General features: G+C 40.5%; 2 protein-coding genes across 6 annotated transcripts in view; one reads left to right on the top strand and one right to left on the bottom strand.

Annotated features, from left to right (window-relative positions):
* Positions 1 to 669: 669 nt before the first annotated feature.
* Positions 670 to 13,322, bottom strand: ctu2 (cytosolic thiouridylase subunit 2 homolog (S. pombe)). 4 transcript variants are annotated; one of them, XM_017308804.1, is made up of 16 exons: positions 13,089 to 13,322; positions 12,610 to 12,684; positions 12,296 to 12,374; positions 7,545 to 7,604; positions 6,768 to 6,828; positions 6,554 to 6,663; positions 6,001 to 6,242; positions 4,981 to 5,116; positions 4,767 to 4,898; positions 4,571 to 4,662; positions 4,004 to 4,101; positions 3,131 to 3,187; positions 2,869 to 2,965; positions 2,611 to 2,677; positions 1,782 to 1,840; positions 670 to 842 (listed from the first exon to the last, which is right to left on the bottom strand). In XM_017308804.1, the coding sequence occupies exons 1-16, from the start codon at positions 13,142 to 13,144 to the stop codon at positions 782 to 784; spliced, it is 1,482 nt and encodes a 493-aa protein (XP_017164293.1). In that variant the 5' UTR covers positions 13,145 to 13,322; the 3' UTR covers positions 670 to 781. The 4 variants fall into 4 exon arrangements, 2 of the variants coding, with proteins under 2 accessions (XP_017164293.1, XP_008427345.1); XM_008429123.2 differs by having other exon boundaries at positions 2,869 to 2,971; positions 13,089 to 13,321; XR_535525.2 differs by lacking the exons at positions 670 to 842; positions 1,782 to 1,840; positions 2,611 to 2,677 and having other exon boundaries at positions 2,929 to 2,971; positions 3,131 to 3,253.
* A 1,115-nt stretch (positions 13,323 to 14,437) lies between these two features.
* The window catches only part of rnf166 (ring finger protein 166), a 13,953-nt gene continuing 9,752 nt past the window's right edge, over positions 14,438 to 18,638 (top strand). The window contains exons 1-4 of one of the 2 annotated variants that reach the window (XM_008429121.2): positions 14,438 to 14,974; positions 17,328 to 17,484; positions 17,654 to 17,766; positions 17,881 to 17,995. In XM_008429121.2, the coding sequence (XP_008427343.1) occupies positions 14,796 to 14,974; positions 17,328 to 17,484; positions 17,654 to 17,766; positions 17,881 to 17,995 (564 nt within the window). In that variant the 5' untranslated portion in view covers positions 14,438 to 14,795. The remainder of the gene's footprint in view (positions 14,975 to 17,327; positions 17,485 to 17,653; positions 17,767 to 17,880; positions 17,996 to 18,638) is intronic. The other variant, XM_008429122.2, reaches the window with a different exon arrangement.

Here is an 18,638-nt window from a genome sequence, read left to right as displayed (position 1 = left end):
TTTAGTTGGTAATGTTGCATGTTCTAAATTACTTGCAAAAACATTGACTGTAAGGATTCTTATTTAATGTTGAGGGATTTTTAACTGTAAGGCAAACCTTAAGGCACAGACATTTTACATTTTGTTTTGAGTTGAAATGTACTGAAGTCTTATTTAAGTTTGAGTGTTTAGCTTGTTAATTGTATTGTTAGAAGCAATTGTTTGCACTATTCAAAGACACTTTTTATTAAACTGTGGCAATAGCAACGGTATAGTTAATTTCTATCATAACTATAAGTTTCAGGCTCAGGATTTTTTTTTTACTTTAAGCCCCGTGAAGATTAGATGATTGTAAAGAGGCTTTTGAGCCAATTGCCAAAGATAAATCAGTGAAATTTTTCTGTCAGACTGATGTAATTTTTCCATTCTAAGTGGGGTAGAAATGTCATTTTTGTATCATTAAACCTTTTTTTAAGTGGTACCTTAACCTTTGAGCAATGCTGTTATTTCCTATCAAACTTCAATTCAGTGAAAAGAATCAAATCCACTGGGTGTATAAATAATTTTGGGTTTAAATCATAAATACTAAAGTTTGTGGTTTGTAATGAGAAAAAAATATAAAGCTAAGTAGGTGTAATAGGTTAATCTAAAGTTCTGAGTGATTCAAGGCACTCCAGTTAGGAAACAGGCTGATTTCAGAGAGAGGATATTTACTTTATCGATACACATTGAGAAATTCTAGTTACAAGAAGTTCCACCATTAAAAATAAAAAATTAAGGCATGTTTGATCATCTTGTCCCTCTAATCGTTTTCATCAGCATCGTCCAGCAGAAACTCGCTAATCTGCTCTTTCATTGCAGACCTGCAGAAGATGAAGGTGAGAGTAATTGTTATGTGTACATTAGTAAGTAGCAGTGTGGGGAGCTTTTGCCTTACCAATACCAACCATCATAAACTCATACTGGATCACATTTCCTAATGGTGTGTAAAATAATGCGGCCAAAATACTTAGTTTTGTAATGTTATCCAGAATGATCAGATGGATATTCATTTATTTGTTAAAAGGATTATAAATTCAATAAGTGTACTTTATAATAATTACCGGTAATACATTAGTGCTCCAGCTGAAACAATGTTCCACTTAGCAGATCGTCAATAAAACTAAACCGGAAGTAGAACTGTCTTGGTCTTACTGGATCTCAGTGATCACAACGTACTAATAGGCTTGAAAATGGTTCAGGTTGTCTGATGCTAAACTGGTTTAGATCCAATTTGCCAGGGATTATTTTTGAATCAATTGGTAAATATAAATCTGGGGTCTCTCAAGGGTGTTTACCGGGGCCACTTATTCAATCAATGTGATTGAATAAGTGGTTTGTATTGAGATGTAAATCACATGTATGCTGATGTGGTAGCAAACAATGTGGTAGGTGACACAGAGTTTATATCTGTGTGTCACCAAAGGACCCTACTTGTCTACACTCACTGAGTCAGTTTATCAGGTATGAACCATGTGGGACCTGAACAGTCAGTGTTCCCAGAACTAGAATTAAACATTTAGTTTCTCTGCTCCTCTGCTCTGGAACAAACTGTCTGAAACCTGAGATCTGCAGAAACTTTTGATTTCTTTCAAACAGATTCAGGACTGAAAACATTTTTTGTTTCCAGCTGTTTTCGATCAAACAGTCTGATTACTGAACAGTATGCCTGATTGCTGATGAGTGATTGAAATGTGGGATCAAAGTAGGCCAGATAAAATATTTGATCATCCTGTACAAAGTGTGAAGGCTGGATGTCTCACCGGTTTTGTCTCCTCTGAGCCTCTGACAGGACATACTGAGGGAGACGATCGACTGAAGACTGTGAGGAAAACAGAAAAAGAAAATGGACTGGAAAAAGACAAAAACACTTTTAAATATACATTAATGTATCATTATGGAAATCCTGGTACTTCATGAAAATCCTTCTTTCTGCATAGAAATGGGAACCAGAGACCAGACCAGCACATTTCTGGATCTTTAGTTATTCTAGAGAAGCAGGGTTTCCTCCCAGTGCATTATAAGTCTGGCGGGTCTCCAGGCTTCACTTTCCTCCCCACCTATTTTTGTTTTAAATAGGATTTTTTTTTATGCACCAATAACAGTGACAGTAAAGATGGATTAAGCTAGACTTATAGCCAGTCATGTAGTGTCTGTGGCTCAGTCGGTAGAGTAGTTGTCTTGTAATCGGAAGGTTGTAGGTTTGGCCCAAGGTTCCTCCCATCACATGTTAATGTGCCCTGGGGAAAGGCACTTTGCCTACCAATCTGTGCATGATTGGTAGGCAAAGCACTGAAAAAGTGCTTTATGAGTTCAGACCATTTACTATATAGCTGACTCCTTGAACTGGGCTTTAGTTGATGAAAACCAATTGTCCTGTCCACCAAATGTAATTATTCACCTCCAAATTTTTGTAACTTAACATTTCTTAATACTTACTGACCCTACCACCTCTACCACCAGGCTTGGCAGGTTTTCTGGGGGAAACCTTGGAAAAGTAAAATCCCCATTTGGTCCACCAATTAGGGGACAGAAAAGACCATACAGAACGTCCATCAGGATCCTAAACTTCATGGGATAGTTTCCACTCACCATGTCTCTGACAGTCCGTCTGCAGCTGTAGCACAGCAGGCTCCTCAGGTCAGTGGCCTCATGGTCCCTGGAAGACAAAGAGCCCACAAGATGGCAGCACAGAGCTTTTTCTGGTGCTCAAAGTGTTGTAAACTGCCTCGTCCCTGTCCTTCAACAACCTGGATAGGCTGAGAGGACAATACAGAGACCTGGCTCTGCATCCAAGGTGTTCCTCCTGTCCTGGTGGTCAGACTTTAGTAAATAATAATCGACTCTTACCTTGAAGACCTACAGCAGTCATCAGTCCCTTCTGCCCCCCCACAGGGTCTTTCAGAGGAGCAACACTGTCCAACAGTAGCAGGTGGTTCTGGTTTCACTGGAATTGTGTTGGAAACAAGGACACACACTCTGTTAAAGTCAGAGGACTGATGTAACTGCTCCCCAGAAGACACATAATACCAGAAATGACACCTGCTCTACAATCAGTAAGAGCAGAAATGAACTTTACATGGTTTGGAATCATCCTGATGGAATACTTCACCTGAGCTCTGAGAGAGCAGCTCAGAAATCAGCGTGGCCTGGAGCGCTGAAGCCTCTTCTGGAAATCAGGAGAAAACACTAACTTCACTGATCGGCAGCAGAGAGCCAGAGCTCCATAAAGAACCTGAAAACGGTATCATTCTCAAGTTAAACATGAATGTTTCTTATCTTGTTACGCGGCTCTGAATGCACAGAAATGAGGTGTGAGTAACGGTCCATGAGTTACGGCTAAGCTCATAATTACACATACAGGCAAATTTAGATTTAGAACAATTTTCATTCGACCAGTGATGACCAGTGTCATCAGTGAAACTCGTCACATTTCCTATCAGAAACAATGTGAGAAAAGGATCAGTTTGGAACAAAAGCCTCTGTTTTCATTTAGAGAACCACTCTGTGGATGTCGCTGAGCAGCACAGCCAGAGTCCAACCTGGAATCTGACTGGACGGCTCTGGAGGGATCAGAAAATGGCAGATGGACAGATGTCTAACATCCAACCTGATGGAGCTGGAGAAGAACCGCAGACAGGAATGAAATGATCTGCTGGAAGAAGCTGGAGTTGCTGCCAAAGGTGCATCAACAAAGTATTAAGCAAAGGCTGTGAGTACTTATGTACATGTCATTACTTCTACCATTTCATCAAGCTGTTCTGAGTTGATTTCTTTCTTCTGGGATGAACATTAAGCATCTGCATAAGAGCACATGGATATTGATTTGAAAAAGGGATATAGACACGATGTTCAAGATGAGCCTAAAGTCAGTACTTCCATGTGAGCACCTGATACCCAGAATATCTCAGCATGCCACTGCTCTGCAGAGCAAGATGTAAAAAGTTACAGTGTGAATGGAAGACATGCTGCTGCTGTGACTCACCAGCAGCAGTGTCCAGACCACACACACACAGCACACACCGCTCGGCGTCCTCAGGGGCGGAGGAGCCCCTGTCTGCCGTCTGCAGCTTCTCCCCGGTCCTAAAAACACGAAAGGTTAAAAGGTCGAGCTGTGATGCTGTGTTAATCAGTCCAGATGTTGCTCCGTTTGTGTTCTCTCAGCAATGAGACGTTTCAACTGAGCTGTCTGACATTCTCTGCTCTTCTTCACACACTTCACTGCCAAAAGTCCAAACCTCAGAGCTCCTCCATGCTCACAGGTGGACAGCTTGTTTTAGTCAGTGATTTCGAAATAGTGGTTAAAAAAATACTAGTTCCATTGGCGGATTATTTCACTTAAAACGAGACATTTCTCCAATGTCATGAGTGAAATACGAGTAATTTACAGATTTGGAAAAAAAAAAAGCTCCTAAACTTTGTTGAAAAGTTATTTGTAAGTTAGTTTTGTTTTATTTCAAGATATTTGAAAATATTTGAACAAGAAACTAGACCAGAAATGAGATTGAATGTTTTTGCAGTGCAGTGATGCTGGACCTCCGTCCAGACTGACCGGTAGATTGTGTTGACAGTGGAGTGGAAGTCAGCCTGCAGCTTGGTGACGAAGCTCTGGGTCAGGCGCTGGATGCTGGCCTTGTCTGGCATCTGGGAGGGAAAAACATGTCTGCCTCAGATAATCGGGACAGAAACAAAGTCGTCCTGTTCTGAAGCAAAAAGAGGAGAGCGATGGTGATCAGATGGTACCTCACCTTTGTGTCCAGGTTTGGAATGACAACGGATGGAACCTTGAACATATGATTGTAGTAAGCTATTTCTTTGGCTGAGTATTCCCTCATGGGTCTCACTACTGTTACATCACCGTATCTGCAGTCAGAGAAGCCCTGGAAACAACAAAATCAGATCTGTTCCATCTAAAGTGGTCTGATGGGAGCTGCTGGGCGTATGGTCTGCTCCGGTACGCACCGTGTCCTGGGCCAGCTGGGCTCCTCGACCCAGTGAGATACTGGTGAGCAGCTTCACAGCCAGTCTGGTGCAGCTGTCTCCTTGCATGAGCTTACTGTAGCCTCTGGTCCGAGCCGTGTGCACCAGCAGGTGCTGCCTGCAGGAGGAAAGTCAGTCAGTCAGGCCACCGAAGTTTGGGGGAAAACCGATGAGGATGAGTGATGCTTCAACAAATGGAGGACAGAGAATGGAACGTGGAGTTGCTGCACGATCCGCATCATCAGCCAGTCTATGGGTTTTTTTCTTTTTGGATGCTGCTGATTGTAAAAAATAGTGAAGGATTTAGGCTGTTTTCACACCTGATATTCCGTTAGACTCAGTTTGATTGGGAACCAAAATTGTGCCATTAACTGTAGCTAACAGTGCTACAAAGTCAGCCAGCGGCCCCCAAACTCATCATTTCATTTTATTTTGTAGTGATAGATTGCAAATGTTTAGCACATTTCACACACCTGTCCCAAATTTGAAAAACAAAAGATATTAAACTTGCAACCTTGTTTACTGTAAATTCTGTTTGCCTCCAGTTGTTACTTTCGTAACATTAAACTAATAAGCTACAGTTAAATATCACTCCGCTTTTCACAATGCTAATTAATTTGAGCATCATAAGGTTCAAATCAATAGCATAATAACACAGACATGATGTCATCTAATTACAAATGACACTAATAACAGTAGGCATACAGTGTAGCCTAGGACTAATGAAATATCTGCTTTTGACATGTTGCTATGGGGGGTCTTGAATTAAAATCAGATTAGGGCCCCAAAAAGTCTTGTGTCGGCCCTGATCTCAATTGTCTACTGACTTATAATCTTTGAACTAAATTATGACAGTTATTATTCAGTCAAGACAATAACAACATTTTCTAGGAAAATAAACCGTCTTATAACAAGTAGTATTTTAATTAATATAAACAAACATGTTACACTTTGCTGATGTATATTTTAAGAATAATCCGGAAGAATTCCAGGTGATCCAACCTGAGTGTGTTCAGCAGGTCTTGTTTGGCTGTCAGGGTTTGAGCTGAGCCAATCAGCTGCTGCAGCAGCCATGTGTGTGACTCCTGAACAGCAGGCAGCGACACACACTCCTGCTCCTCAGCCTTTCCATCACTGCTGCTGTCGCCCCTCTGCAGGAAGAGATCCACAGCTGCTTTGTAGGCGGAGCCTGGTTGGTCTGACAGCGGTGAGGGAGTCAAGACGGATCCAGGGAGGTCCAGAACCTGGAAGAAGGGATGAAAACGCAAAAATTAAAGAGACTCACAATTCATTTTATTTGTCGTTTCTGTTGTTTCATTTATTTATTTTGGATATTTAAAATGTCCTCCAGTTCCACTGTTAAATATTCGTTAGAATTGAAAGTTTATTGATCTTTGAGAATGTGTTCTTGCTTTATTAAGCCATTAACATTATATCCAAACAACAATATCATAATTTATTGCAATAACTGCTGGGGCAATTTAATGTCCCGCAAAATTTTTGACAGGCCTATCTGTAACTGTGGAAACAGGCCTGTCCCTGCGCTCATACTGACCTGCTCCAGAGGAAGGATGTAGAAGGGGAAACCGGTTGACCTGAACATGTCACACAGCTCAGATGTTGTTTTCTGTCTCATCTCTTTACACTGGCCAAGAGCGCCACCCTCTGGAAACACACACGCACGCACACACACACAAAAAAGATGCATCTAACAGATTTCCTTCAGCTAGAGAGGAAATATTTGGAGTTACAGAAATGATTTAATTTACCATCGATGTAAACGATCCCAGGGAAGAAGCGCAGCTTTTTATGAGCGTTCTGACTCACACCCTGAGAGGGAGACAGAGCATGACATAAACACCGGTTAAACACTTCAGTTTTTCACCTAAAGCAGGAAAAATGTTTAAAAGTTGTAAGTGAAGAAATCTCCCAGTAGTACTAGTGCTTTTTTCTTATCTATATTCAATATTGACTTAAAACATGCTCCTATGTCTTGCTGAAAAGTTACTTATTTCAAGCATACTAAAATATTTGCCCTAGAACTAGACAAAGATTCTTGGTAAGATTTTGTGTTTTTGCAGTGTAGTAACAGGTTCATGTTGAGACTGGAACATGCATGGGGTCAGGCCTCCTGGCTGCATTGTTTGATAACTAGGTAGGTAATTGACCAGGGATCTGTCTGCATAGTTGGGCTAAATTTATTTATTTATTTTTTTGTAAAGTGATCTGAAATCACATCTGTTCTGTTGTTAATTGCTGCTATAAAAATAAACTGAATTAAATTGCATTTATACATAAAGATATCTGTTTGCAAACACCACATGCCGTTTGCATGAGCAATTTTTCAGTCTGGAACTGGTTTCTGGAAAACAGCATTTCAGGGGCGATAAAATGCTAGGTTCGATGCGCATTATAATAAAAAACTAATCCAGTCAGAGCCTAAAACTCCTGCGCGAGAAGAGCGACTGGATGCTATGATATGACCAGGTTTCACTGAGACACACCCCGGTCTGTGTGAGGGGAAAGGCTGAATGACATGTTCACACCTCTTGGACTTGGCTGAGCATTGAGCAGGAAGAAGGACCCCCGGAGACCGCCAGCAGCACCTGCAGACAGAGGAGATGCTCAGAGATACGACTTCCACTGAACTCACCATTACAGCTGCCAGAACACATGGGAGTTTCCAGCTCAGTTTGGACGGACTCGGTTCTACTGGTACCTCCAGATGTGAGAGGAGAAGAAATGACCTGACAAATGACAAGTCTTATTAATATTACACTGTCAATCCTCCAAATCATTTAATTTTAGGCGGTCCAATTGCTTTCATGTCTGGGTGTGTATAAAATATAGGGCTGCACAATATATTGATAATACATAATCGTTGCAGTTATCAGTATGAGCAATTTTCATACAAAAAAAAAACTGCTTAGAATGCAGTAATTGTTTGATAATGTATTGTAAGAGTTACTATCCTGCCTTTTTTATGATAATGTAATATTTTGGACAGAGTCTGAGGCAGCAGAGGCAGATGCTAAAGCTCATAGTGATGGAAGGTACAGACAAAAAAGCCGAGGAAAGAAGAAAACAGATACACATCACATCTGATACCATCATCCAGTATGCAGCAACATTACTGCCATCACAGCTTTATTGAAATCCAGTAGCTGAGTATTTTACATATGATGATATCTATTCCACCAGTCAGACTTTCACACAGGTTTGTACTATACATCAACAACCAACAATTTTAAGTTGAATAGAAAATAGACTTTGGGTGCTATAGTCATTAGAAAATCTGACTCAGCAGGTCTGACCTCAGGCAGTTAAAACCTGATTTTCATGCTATTTTCTTTTTCCAAAGTCTTTTGGTGGATGGAATTTGAGAATAACAGTTCTGGTTTTTAAGACTAGTACTACTACTAATAATAATAGTAATAACAATAATAATAAAAAAAATCTCCATGACTAAATAGAACAGTGTTTCTCAACCTTTTTTGGGCCAGCGCCCTGGTAGCCCTTATCCAGGTCCCTCACCGCCCCCCACCTAAGAATTTGTAGGCTACTTTGCACTGACTATTATTTTATTATTAATATTACTATCACTATTGTAGATGTTTTGATTTTTATCCTCGTTTCTGTATTTATCATCAAAAATAATTTCCCAGAGAACAAAAAACCATAGGAATAGAAATTATTTTCACAGGTGTCTACAAAAATGCAATGAACATTCAACTTCAAATTTGTAGGCCTAACAGTAGCCAATCAGAGTGGAAAAACTATTCTTATTCTGTGCCATTTTATAGTTGTTAAATATTACACAAAATAGCAGATAAAAGATGTACAACATGCCAGTTTAAACTTTGAACTATTTGCAAACGACTGAGCTCTGCAACATTAAAACATGGATAGAACTGTAACTACATTAATCATAACCCTTCCTCTCTTCAGTGTTTCTGTGAGTTTCTGGTGGTGCAGCTCTGTGCTGCTTTCAGGAGAATGGGACATCAGAGTATCATCCATAAAATTTCACCTACATGGCATTTATTGTGCAAACCAGAGCTTTCAGTGGAAAAACAAAAGTTCCAGATCCTTTTAACCCATTAATAATATGAGACAGAAACATGAATTATATCTTTATACCTGTCTATTGATTTATAGATTAATAGTTTTACAGGTCAAAAATTACAAATAAAAAAGCTGGCTCTTAATCAAATCCTAATGAGTCAAATTGAAAGTGTCATGGAGTCATCAGACTCATGACATTAACACTGACATGAAAAATAATATTGAAGAAAAAAATATATCAAATCTAATTAAAAACATAAATAAGTGATAAGTTCTTTACTGTTATGGTCTGTAAGATATATTTATTCTCAGTACTAGATGTGGTCTCAACAAACCCATGACACTTCAACAATATTATTTTACCTTTTATCTGGAAATAGTGTCTGTTTATTCTTGACAGTCCTTTGTATTAAGTATTGCTCGAAATATCTTGCCATACCACTTTATTCCTCTGTACTTACTTTAGTTTCTTAGTTAATTCTTAGTTAATTTTGTTCTTCAGTCATTTCCTTTTAGTTTTCTTTGATTAGTATTGTCCTCTCTTGGTAATAAACCAAGAGAGGACCATGTCCACTTTAGTTTCTTTCTTGTTGCTAGATTTATTTTATCATTTATTGACGCTCAGCACCATTAATCTTCACTCATCATCTGCTGTGCCGCCTAATCCTCATGTGTTTCACATCATGTGCTGATTTTTCACTGTTCAGCTTTGGATTCTCTGTTTTTATGCCATAATTCACATCTAGTTCGTAGCTCCGTTTTATGTCCCGCTTCTCCTGTTTCAGAGTTTTGCGCAAAGTGCGCATCGTATTTTTTTTTTTTTTTTTTTTAACCCTCAAGGTTCAGGGCGTATCGATGGGGAAAAGGCAGACTGACATAAACCTTTTAAATTAGCGGTTCTCAACGTGGGCGGTACCGCCCCCCAGGGGGCGTTCAGAGGACGGCAGGGGGCGCTGGCGGACATTTTTACAAATGTTCGACCAAACGCCTTTGAGGGGCGTTTGGTCGAAGGTAAACTTTACACCTTTAAATGCACAACAATGCCAGTTTAGACTTTGAGCAACTTGGTAAAACTGTGTTGTGTAACATTAAATCATGCTGCAACTGTATCGATGGCAGCTCTTCTTCTATTCAGTATTTGTTAGCTTCTGTTAGCTTCTTGGCGCGGCTCCGTTCTCCTGCTACTGGTAGCTAAAATCACGATACCCTCACTGTGTATCCCTCTGAAAAATGAACCCATTTAAATGAAAAAATAAAGAAATCCCTCCATGGGTGATACCACGATAGAGAGCATTCATTTTATAGCGTTAACACGGTGCTGTAAGTGGTTCGGTATGAAACGGGGGTGATAGAACAACACAGCACTTTTAAATGTCAATAATCAAAATGCAGAAATTGTTTCCGTTGTTTTAAAAGGTTTATGTCAGTTTATGTCGGTATGTTTCCCGACCGCCCTGCACCTTTGGTGCTTTAAAAAAAAAAAAAGACTCACATTGCGCAAAACTCTGAAACAGGAGAAGCGGGACATAAAACGGAGCGACGAACGAGATGTGAATTATGGCATAAAAACAGAGAATCCGACGCTGAACAGTGAAAAAATTAAAACATGATGTGAAACACATCATGTGTATATTTAGGCGGCGCAGCAGGTGATGAGATTACTGATTGTCAATAAACGATAAAATAAATCTAGCAACAGGAAAGAAACTAAAGTGGACATATAAACCAAGAGAGGATAATACTAATCAAAGGAAACTAAATGGAAATGAATGAAGAACAAAATGCAAGAATAAACTAAGAAACTAAAGTAAATGCAGAGGAATAAASTGGTATGGCAAGACCTTTCGAGCAATAATTAATACAGAGAACTGTATGGCAAGAATAAACACTATTTCCAGATAAAAGGTAAAATAATATTGTTGAAATGCCATGGGTTTGTTGAGACCACATCTAGTACTGAGAATAAATATATCTTACAGACCATAACAGTAACGAACTGATCACTTGTTTATGCTTTTAATTAGAGATTTGATATATTTATTCTTCAATATTATTTTTCATGTCAGTGTTAATGTCATGAGGCTGATGACTCCATGACACTTTCAATTTGACTCATTAGGATTTTATTAAGAACCAGATTTGTTCTTTGTAATTTCTGTCCAGTAAAACTATCAATCTATAAATCAATAGAGAGGTCTATATAAAGATATAATCCATGTTTCGCTCTCCATAGATGCCTGTGAAAATAATTTCTATTCACATGACTTTTTTGTTCTCTGGGAAATTATTTTTGATGATAAATGCAGAAACATGCATAACAATCAAAACATCTACAATAGTGATAGTAATATTAATGATAAAATAATGGTCAGTGCAAAGTAGCCTGCAAATTCTTTGGTGGGGGGCGGTGAGGGACCTGGATAAAGGCTGGGGGGGCGCTGGGCCAAAAAAGGTTGAGAAACACTGTTTTAAATCAACGGAAACAATTTCTGCATTCTGCTTATTGAACTTTAAAAGTGTTGTGGTACCGTTGTTCTATCACACCAGTTTCATACCGGACCACTTACAGCTCCGGTGTTAACGCTATACAATGAACGCTCTCTGTCGTGGAATCATCCATGGAGGGATTTCTTTATTTAAATGGGTTCATTTTTCAGAGGGATACAAAGTGAGTGTGTCGTGATTTTAGTAATTACATGTTTATAAGAGCGATTTTCTGTTGTCCTTCCATGGAAGCGGGCAGCACACAGAGACACACAGGAGACACAACCCACGCATGCACAGGGACAACATGCAAACTCCATGCAGAAAGACAGGTTCCGGGAATCGAACCCAGAGCCTTCTTGCTGCAAGGCAACAGTTCTACCAACTGCTCCACTGTGCAGCCCTATTACTAAATCAGAATACCGCAAAGTATTTTGTGTCAGGGGGGGAGGAGGGGTTGGAATAAGAAGGGTTCGGTGAATGCGCATATGCAACTGGGGGGTTCGGTACTTCAAAAAAGGTTAAGAACCACTGGTGTAAAGTTTACCTTCGACCAAACGCCCCCCAAAGGAATCCCAGCGCCCCCCTTTTGTAAAAATATCCGTCAGCGCCCCCTGCCGTCCTCTGAAGGCCCCCTTGGTGGCGGCACCGCCCACGTTGAGAACCGCTAAAATAGAAGAACTGGATTTAAAACCATCCAGTCAAGGTGAGCAGGATGATCCGGTTAGTGAGTCAGTGACCTCCTCACCTTCTCTCCGGGGAAGATGACCCGGGTCTTACCCAGCATGGCTCTGAACTTGTGAATGAAGCTCTCTCTGAAACACTTCCTGGGAAACAAACAGAATGAGAGAAAAAGGCAGGAAGCACGGTACTTTCAAAACTTTGCTCATTGATATGAGCAACATCTGTTTTATAGATCCTAATTATTATGACAAACACCTGCAGATTAAATAATTTACAGTGATTCAAACTGCATCACTTACTCTCACTCAGCCACTCGTTTTCACAGTGGCTGAGTGATGCTGCTGTGTGCAGTGACTCCTGACCAGCATCATGTCCTACCTGCAGTAAGCGTCGCCTGCTCTGATGACCACAGCTGCCAGCTCCTCTTTGCATTTGACACATTTTTTCGAAGCACTAACAACGGAGAGAAAGACTGTTTGGTTAAATAAGTTGCATATTAAAATGTTTTAGAAATACACTAAAATACCATACAGAGTGGAACAGATAATGCAGCAAATAAATGATCCATCTTCTTTTTTTCCCAATTTGTTTTTGTATTCACTTTGTAATGTTTCTGAAAATCGGTAAATAACTTTTCCCAGCTCTTGAACAAATATATCGTAGTCATCACAACAATCTGGAGGTCCTTTTATTTTAAATGGTTGTAGCTCCGTTCACCACATTAGTTCCTGCCATTCAAAAACATTCTTCTCATTTCATAAAGTTCTGCTGCGTCACTGAAAACCCAAACGAAGTCTTTAAATACCGGCATTTTCTGTGCTGTGTTCCCCAGGCGCGTGGAGGTTTATACCGCCTACCTGGGTGTATCCACGCGCTCCAGCTGCTCGTGGTACTCTTCTTCCACCTGACACATCGCAGCACGGCTGGACGTGTTTCCAGCCCGGGACACGAGCCTTGAGTACCTCCAGTGATCAGAGCAGGTCGTTCTGTTTTAGATGGGATGTTTACGAACCACCACAACTCTTACTACCTTTCTTCTTCTGATAGTTTTCTTCAAGATTGTAAACCAACTCGTGGTGCAATACCACCACCTAGTGGAATTCAGGGTGAGACAGTAGGTGCGTATAAATAAAGTTTTCCATATACAACCATGATTTTCATGGTTTATGTCGTTTCTAAAGGTATTTAATTCAGTGTCATGTTTGTTCTTTTTCTGTATTAAGAAATCCTTTATTTTGTTAGTGTGTCAATGTAAAGGCAGAGGGATGTTTAGAAACAAAATAAAACAGCTTATTTGCAAAACAAGTATAGCCTCATAAATATAGTTACCCTTTGAACTTTTTCATTTTGTCGCATTTCAGCAGAGGTAGGAAGTCATCACTACATTGCTCCTCTATTAACCTTTCAACAACATTTAAACCAATTTTGCACTGAGAAGTAGCTTGTATAAGGAGCTCAGCAGATTCACAGTTCTACCAGGTGTTTGCTAATTGCTGCTGGCTAGTCTAAAGGGGCCGAGTGACTGAGTTGCAGGTAGGGCTGCTCTGTGAGGTGGAAGCTCAGCCTGGCGACTGCTGCTCTAAGAAGGAGCTGCATCTCAACCAGGATCCAACCAGGCGTTTTGCACAGCCGAATGGTTGCCATAAAGATTTAAAACATGCAGAATCAAGTCAACACTCCAGGTATGTTTTGATAAGTGAATGACATTATAACATGATATAAGCTGGGGGAAAAAGTCATTTCCACAATACTGCCCCTTCAGCAACAATTGTAAATATCAGTTTTATCTGGTACTTTGTGATTATTGGCTCTTTGGAGCCAGTAATTTAAAATTATTATATGACCCTGCCAGCATGCCTAGGTGGGCCCCATATGGGTTTGCCCATGTAGGGCCCATGTGGGTTGTGGCCCTACATGGGCAAATCCATGTGGGGCCACCGTGGAACCCGCCGACAAACCCATATGGGACCCATATGTCTGCCCTTCTTCCCCCATATGGGGCCCACCTAGGCATGCAGAGTGGACATACTGGACAAAGGATGGGTTGAAGCTCATGTTTCCTCTCTCGTGTTTCTGCTGATGGGTGAACTGCTCTGTGGGATTGCAGTTCCTCAGACCCACCTCCTGCTACCAGCAGATGAACCGCGGGACTTCATCTTCCAGAAAGCTGAGCGCGCGGAGCGCCACGTCAAAGCCTCGCGAGCAGCCGCTTCTCTCGAGCCGCCAGCGCTGATCTCACAGCCATCTGGATGCAGCATTCCGTGCGATCCACACGTTTGTGGGTCTAGGGTTTTAATTGAGGTCAAGCATCACAGCGTCGTGCTTTCAGTCGCCAGAGAGCGCTGCTTCCAATGTTTACTACTCTGGCATGTCTTCTCCAGCCAGGGGGAAGTAAAGCTGAACAACAGAGGAGACATTTCTGTATTTTATTTTTTGTTTCTTAGCAAAAGCCGTAGTAGAGGGACCCCTTTTCCCCCTCCGCTGTACGGAATATGCACTAGCTAGTTTGAACTGTTAGTCCCGGGTGAAGCTTTTGTCGACAACTGCGGCTCCTCTTCGACTCCATGATGGCGATGTTTCGGAGCTTTGTGTCGGCGAGCACCCAGTTTCGTCAGCAGCAGCAGTCCAGCAGCGGCCCCGGCCCGCTGGCAGCCCCCCCTGAGGGCGTAGAGAGCCAGTTCTCCTGTCCCATCTGTTTAGAGGTTTACCACAAACCCGTCAGCATCGCCAGCTGCGGACACACGTAAAGTACCCTGCTCTTATTTCACTGTCAGAGGCCAGATGTCGCTTTCCGCGGTTACTCGCCGTGTTGTTTGTGGTCCAAACATTTCATCATGTGGCTTCAACAAGTCCCAGACCAGATTCTGATAGAACCGGATGAGCACAGAATGACAAACACTCAAATACAGTAGGGACTCCTGACTGTTTTTACTGAGTAATGAGCTCTGGTTTAAAAAAAAAAAAGTCTGAAACATCAACCAGGTAGTTTACCTTTGTAGCCCATAAATAAAAACACTAAAGTGACTCTGATGTCTTTAATTCACATTATGGCTTAATAAACCATCAATTAAAATACCAGAAGACAGCTTCTAAGTTTAACTATCAACAAAACAAATCCGTATGTGACGCGGTATACTAGGGACTCTGCATGGAAAAACCTGCTCAATCACTTTAAAATAAGAAATGACATGTTAGAATTAGGTCTGGCAATAAACAATAAATCAATTGGTGATATTAGTAGGATCGTTATTGTCTGCTTTATTCCAGAGATAATTTTTAACTTAGGATTTTGAGGATTTTACAATCAGTATTGTTATTAGAATTTTTACCATATTTTTATTTAGCATCAGAATATTTTTTCAGAATCCAAATTTCTTTTTTGTGATTTTTTTAAAAGAAAGAAGGCGAAGTTTAAAAATAGCAACTCTCGAAGGTAAGTCAAATGCATAACTAAAATAATAATAAGTATACCTCAATAAATATAAATATATAGTTTTGCTCCTCTTTATTGTATCTACACATTGATGATTTCAAAATATTAGCTGTAACAGCATAATATAATCGTTTTTTGCTAATTTAGTTTTATTTTGTCTAATATTCTCATCCTTCTTGTGTTATTACTGTTGTTTTTATTATTACCGCCCTTTTCCCACTTTTGATTAAATAAGCCTAATTTAATTCATGCTCATTTTTGCTAGCATTAATACTCTGTTTCTGTTACTATGATTTGTTTCTGTGGAGCAAGGAAAGATATAGAGAAAACCTCTTCATTCATATATGAAGCTTTGTACATGAATTATTGTAAAGCATCCTCATTTATCATGCCTTATTGCAGTGGTTCCCAAAGTTTTTCTCCTGGGCCCCCTGCCCCCCAGTGGTTTCCAAACATTTTCTGGCCCCCCCTGTGTATTACAATAGGGAGAGTTAGACTTTGGGGGACGTGGAGAGACTCTTAGAGACTCCCTGTTATACTTTTTTTTTTTTTTTTTCCATTTATCCATCCCGCGCCCCCCTTGCAATGGTGCGGCGCCCCACAGTTTGGGAACCTCTGCCTTATTGTATAAATTTTGCCATAGTATTACTGTACCCAATATAGCATTGTACCTGCAGTAATAAAAAAAGGTTAGAGACACAATGAACCAAATCACCTAAAAATGTCTCCTGCATTCATGTCACACGTTTTATGTGTCAGTATTCGTCTTTTTATATTTTTCAGTCTCACTCAGAATCATTCTGCCTTCATCAAGATGAGAGAAGCTCCTCGATGGGACTGGATAATCAGAACCGTTGCTGTAGTTTCTGTAGTTGTAGTTCATAATCTTCAGATTTCTTGTAGGAAAAAAAATGATGTTGTCATGGAAATTTATTTATAATGTACTTTTGTCACTGAAAGATATTTTTTTATGAAACCAATTGTCACAGAACACATACTTTTTTTTCTCTTGCAGTAAGCTGTGCTGCAAGATTTAACTGTGATATAGATGATTTTATAATCTCTGTGTTACAGTTCCTTCTATGTACAAAGCTAACAGCTGAGATTTGTTCTTGTAATCACTGTCAGTATTGAACTTTGACCCTCGAAACACCATCATCACCTTGCATCTGTACTTTCTTAGTATTTGTGAAGATAGACTATTGCCGCATTTTACATGGAATGTGGCAATCTTTGATAAGATCAGTAATGGATGACCAGCACTTTTTAAATGAAAAGGTTAATATGGAAGTATGAGAATGTTTTTATTTAGTATGTCACAGAAAAAATATTCCTGGAAGCTGTCTCTGAGTCCAGTGGTTCTTTTCTCTCTTTTGTTTTTCTAATAATTCTGCTATTAGTTTGTTGTTCTGATCTTTGCAGGCAGAAATAAATCAACAGGAGTCTAGTTATAAAACAAATCGAAGAATTAAACAGGAATCTTAAGACAGTTTAATTCTAGCATTTACTAAATGTGGGGAATATAGCATATAAATAAATCTAATAATGCAAATGTCTCTGAGAGTATCAATAAAATCATATTTCAATATGTCTGACTCCAGTGGGCTACACAGTAGCTCTGGGTGAAGCTCATGAACTGATGTCTCTTGTCTTTGTCTTTTAGGTTCTGTGGGGAATGTCTGCAGCCATGTCTTCAGGTGGCCTCGCCCCTCTGCCCTCTTTGTCGTGTGCCCTTCGATCCCAAAAAAGTGGAGCGCTCCTCCAATGTGGAGAAACAGTTGGCCTCCTACAAAGCCCCCTGCAGGGGCTGCAGCAAAAAGGTCCAGAATAATTACTTCATGTTAAAGAAATCCTGCCATTGGTCCTTACATCACTGTATATCTCCCAATGAGTTACTGATGATGTTTTGATATCCATCTTCTCTGACTGACATGGAGCTGATCTCATCATATCAGACATGCAGGTAATAATATCGGGTCTGTTCAACAGGTGTCTCTGGTAAAGATGAGGTCCCACATTTCCTCGTGTTCCAAAGTACAAGAGCAGATAGCCAACTGTCCCAAGTTTGTCCCTGTGGTTCCCACATCCCAACCTATACCAAGGTACACACATGTTATCACACAGTGTCATGTTTCATTTGATGGTTCAAGAAGCATCTGTTCTTCTAAGGAATGATTTGACTTTTTTTTAATGCATTTGTATCTTTTGGCATGTAGCAATATTCCAAACCGGTCGACATTTGTATGTCCGTTCTGTGGGGCCAGAAACTTGGACCAGCAGGAATTGGTGAAGCACTGTATGGAAAACCACCGCAATGATCCCAACAAAGTGGTGAGGAGATACTCTAGATTAGCGGTTCCCAACGTGGGCGGTACCGCCCCTCCCAGGGGACGTTCAGAGGACGGCAGGGGGCGCTAGCAGACATTTTTACAAAAGGGGGGCGCTGGGATGCCTTTGGGGGGCGTTTGGTCGAAGGTAAACTTTACACCTTAAATGCACAGCAATGCCAGTTTAGACTTTGAGCAACTTGGTAAAACTGTATTGTGTAACATTAAATCATGCTTGGCTGCAACTGTATCGATGGCAGCTCTTCTATTCAGTGTTTGTTAGTTTTTGAAATCAGGTAACATTTCACGAAATGACGTGATTAGAAAACGACAGAACTCTGATCGTTTCCTGATCCCGCACTGACTTCCCTCAGCGGGAGAAAAACCCCGCAGAAGCCGATCAGCTGCGCTAGACGCTCCAAATCCTCTGGTTCGTTAAAGCGTCCAGATCAGAGAGGATTCTCTGAGAGATATTGTTCTTGGCATGATTAATAAGGAGTTCCATGGTGTTCTCTGTGCGTAAAGTTGAAACTGTCTGTGCACCAAGTGTCAGCTGTGCGCTTGATCACAGTCTGGACAGAAACCAGCGTACTGCTCTCTGTTCTTATCAAGACGAGGGTGAGGAGGGAATCTGGCATATTAACTCA

This window comes from Poecilia reticulata, linkage group LG15, assembly GCF_000633615.1.
Source record: "Poecilia reticulata strain Guanapo linkage group LG15, Guppy_female_1.0+MT, whole genome shotgun sequence".
Classification (NCBI taxonomy): Eukaryota; Metazoa; Chordata; class Actinopteri; order Cyprinodontiformes; family Poeciliidae; genus Poecilia; species Poecilia reticulata.
Note: the sequence above shows the minus strand (reverse complement) of the source record. Positions and strands in the feature narration are given on the sequence as shown.

Bases quoted from the DNA above. Each gene is read 5' to 3' on its own strand.
- ctu2 (XM_008429123.2), bottom strand. From the start codon at position 13,144: ATGTGTCAGGTGGAAGAAGAGTACCACGAGCAGCTGGAGCGCGTGGAT. The intron at 7,605-12,295 runs GTGAGGAGGTCA...CTCTGTCTGCAG, and splicing joins TCATCTTCCCCGGAGAGAAG to GTGCTGCTGGCGGTCTCCGG. The intron at 3,188-4,003 runs GTGAGTCACAGC...CCTGATTTCCAG, and splicing joins TGGTCTGGACACTGCTGCTG to AAGAGGCTTCAGCGCTCCAG.